We start from the raw sequence: 2,476 nt of genomic DNA, 5'->3' as shown, positions 1-2,476 counted from the left end.
ATTTGAAATGAATCATTTTACAAATTTACAATAAAAAAATATTTCTCACACACAAATGAGTTAATAAAATAATAATAGAGCAATATAAAAAGTTGGCAACCACCTCTTTATTACTGCTCTTAGTGGACCTAAAAATAAGGATCTCTCAAAACTTTCTCTGAGTAGAAGAAAAAAGTGTCACATGATTTGTGGCGGTTTTCTCTTTTAAAAAACAATAAGAAACCCACGTTCCTATTTAACTTTCTAACCGTTTTTCACACCGCATCACTATTCATCTTTTTAACCTTACAATATCATCAATCAATTATTATCACTTTTTTACATTCAACAAACTATGATGAAATGGGGTGGAAATGCAAGAAAACCTTCATCATCTTCTTCATCTTCTTCTGGTTCTTTTTCTTGGCTTTCAAAGCTAAAACACATGAGAATCATCAATTCAGATTCAAATAAGGAAAAGAAGAAACCTACTGCATCGGTTAAGGATATTCCATCTCCACCTTCTTGTTTCGATATCGGCGGAAGGAATGGTAAGAAGAATGGAAGAAGATCGCAATCACAAGGTGCAATAAAGTTAGATCAGAAGGATGTGATTCGTTTAGAAGACGAGAGAAAACTGGTAAATGATAAGAAGAGTTTGATCCAGGTTGATGAGTTTGATAGAGATAAAGAATATGAAAATATAAGGAGAAGATTCGAGCGAAAAGCGCAACAGGTTCTGGAAGAACAGCTTTTGAAGTTAGAAAGAGAAGCAAAGGAAGTTGAAGAGCTTCAATATGAATCTCCGAGAACAATTTGTACACCAAGAACAAGTACAACAACAACGCGTTCTTTTGCTTCGTCTAATGCAGGTTTGAAGAAGATTTCTTGTAGCCTAAGAAACATCACAGTGAATGCATCATCCGAGAAGAAACAGGTTTCTGAGAAGCAAAATTCGAAAGAAATTGAAGATTTGAAGGTGAAGACGCAAGAAAAACAAAGGAGGAAAGTAAAGAAGGTTTCGAGGGTGAAGATATATTCACCAAGGATGATATCAAAACTTGAAATAAGCAGAATAAAAGCGTTAGAAGAGATGAGGAACAAGGCAAAGCAAAAGATGAAGAGAGAAAACAAGGAAGAGATTATGGAGGAGATTAGTATTAATATTAAACCAGAATTAGATAGTTTTGCTGTGATTAAGTGTTCATTGAATCCAAAGCAGGATTTTAGAGATTCAATGATTGAGATGATTGAAGAGAAGAGGATTAGTAAGGCAGAAGAAATGGAAGAGTTGTTGGCATGTTATTTGACTTTGAATGCTGATGAGTATCATGATCTGATAATCAAAGTGTTTAGGCAGGTATGGTTTGATATGAGTCAGTATGGTTTTGGTATTAATTAATTAGAAATTTTAATTAGAGTAGTTGATTAAGTTTAATTAACTGGCTTAACCAGAAATGTAAATAGTTTATTTAAATTTATTGTTGTTATTATTATGCTATTATTTGTTGTTCTTGTTATGGTTTGATTTTACATGAAACTTTGAGTTATTTTGTATCCATATTATCATGCTCTTGTTAATGATAGTATCTATGCATGCATTATTATGTTTGGATGTATTGGGAAGAGCAATTTCTAAATTTCTATATAAACTTTATATATTTTGAATGAGTTAATGGGCTGTCTGAGCAAATAGGGTACTGTTTCTCTATCCCCAATATTGCAGCCTTAGAAAAAAAAAGCTTTGTGTAGTAAATAAAAATAACTGAACTTTTCTTAGTTTAAGATTGTTCAATTTTAGTTCACATATTTCAATTTCTGAATCCTATCTCAAAATATTTCAAATGTTATAGTGAAGTCTTTTTATCTATTTACCAATTTTCAATTTTCAAAGTTAAACCGCAGATAAATAAAAATTATAATTGTTTTATAATTTGTTTTATTATAGTTGAATCGTGATTAATTTACAAAAAGTCTCTAAAAATTTAAGACGAGCTTCTCAATTATACTATGCAAATCAATGTTATCTTAGGATAACGACATGATAATACAATTGAGATACCTAAAACATAATTTAAGATTAAAATTGTCAAATATATCCATTTTATCTGTATTTTTTTATAATATAAATCAAAATTTTAAATCTGCATCCTCTAAATGCCTATATCGTTGTATCCTAATTTTTTTTCAAAGTAGACAAAAGTTTTATCCTACACACTCAATTTTGCTCGTCCCGCCCCGCCTCTTTTTTCAGACTTTTGTGTGACAGATGGAGCTGACATGGAGATTTACACCACTAATTATGATACTTTTAAGGGACTAATGTAGGATTTGAGAATTTTTTAATAAACATATTCTTTTTAAAAACGAGCTCTTATACTAAGAAGGAAATACAAGGAGTATTCCAATACATTTACAACTTACAAAAACAAATGCAAAGGGGAGAGATACAACAAAACAAAAATAAGGATCACTATCTACTAAATCCTAAACAAAA

General features: G+C 30.6%; 1 protein-coding gene across 1 annotated transcript; it reads left to right on the top strand.

The window, feature by feature from the left end:
* Nucleotides 1–308: 308 nt before the first annotated feature.
* On the top strand, nt 309–1,507 carry LOC131622274 (transcription repressor OFP5-like). The gene has a single exon (XM_058893301.1). The coding sequence runs from the start codon at nt 335–337 to the stop codon at nt 1,379–1,381; it is 1,047 nt and encodes a 348-aa protein (XP_058749284.1). The 5' UTR covers nt 309–334; the 3' UTR covers nt 1,382–1,507.
* The last annotated feature ends 969 nt before the right edge of the window (nt 1,508–2,476 follow it).

Source organism: Vicia villosa, linkage group LG1, assembly GCF_029867415.1.
Source record: "Vicia villosa cultivar HV-30 ecotype Madison, WI linkage group LG1, Vvil1.0, whole genome shotgun sequence".
Lineage (NCBI taxonomy): Eukaryota > Viridiplantae > Streptophyta > Magnoliopsida > Fabales > Fabaceae > Vicia > Vicia villosa.
The sequence above is the reverse complement of the archived record's forward strand: the minus strand, read 5'-3'. Positions and strand labels throughout refer to the sequence as shown.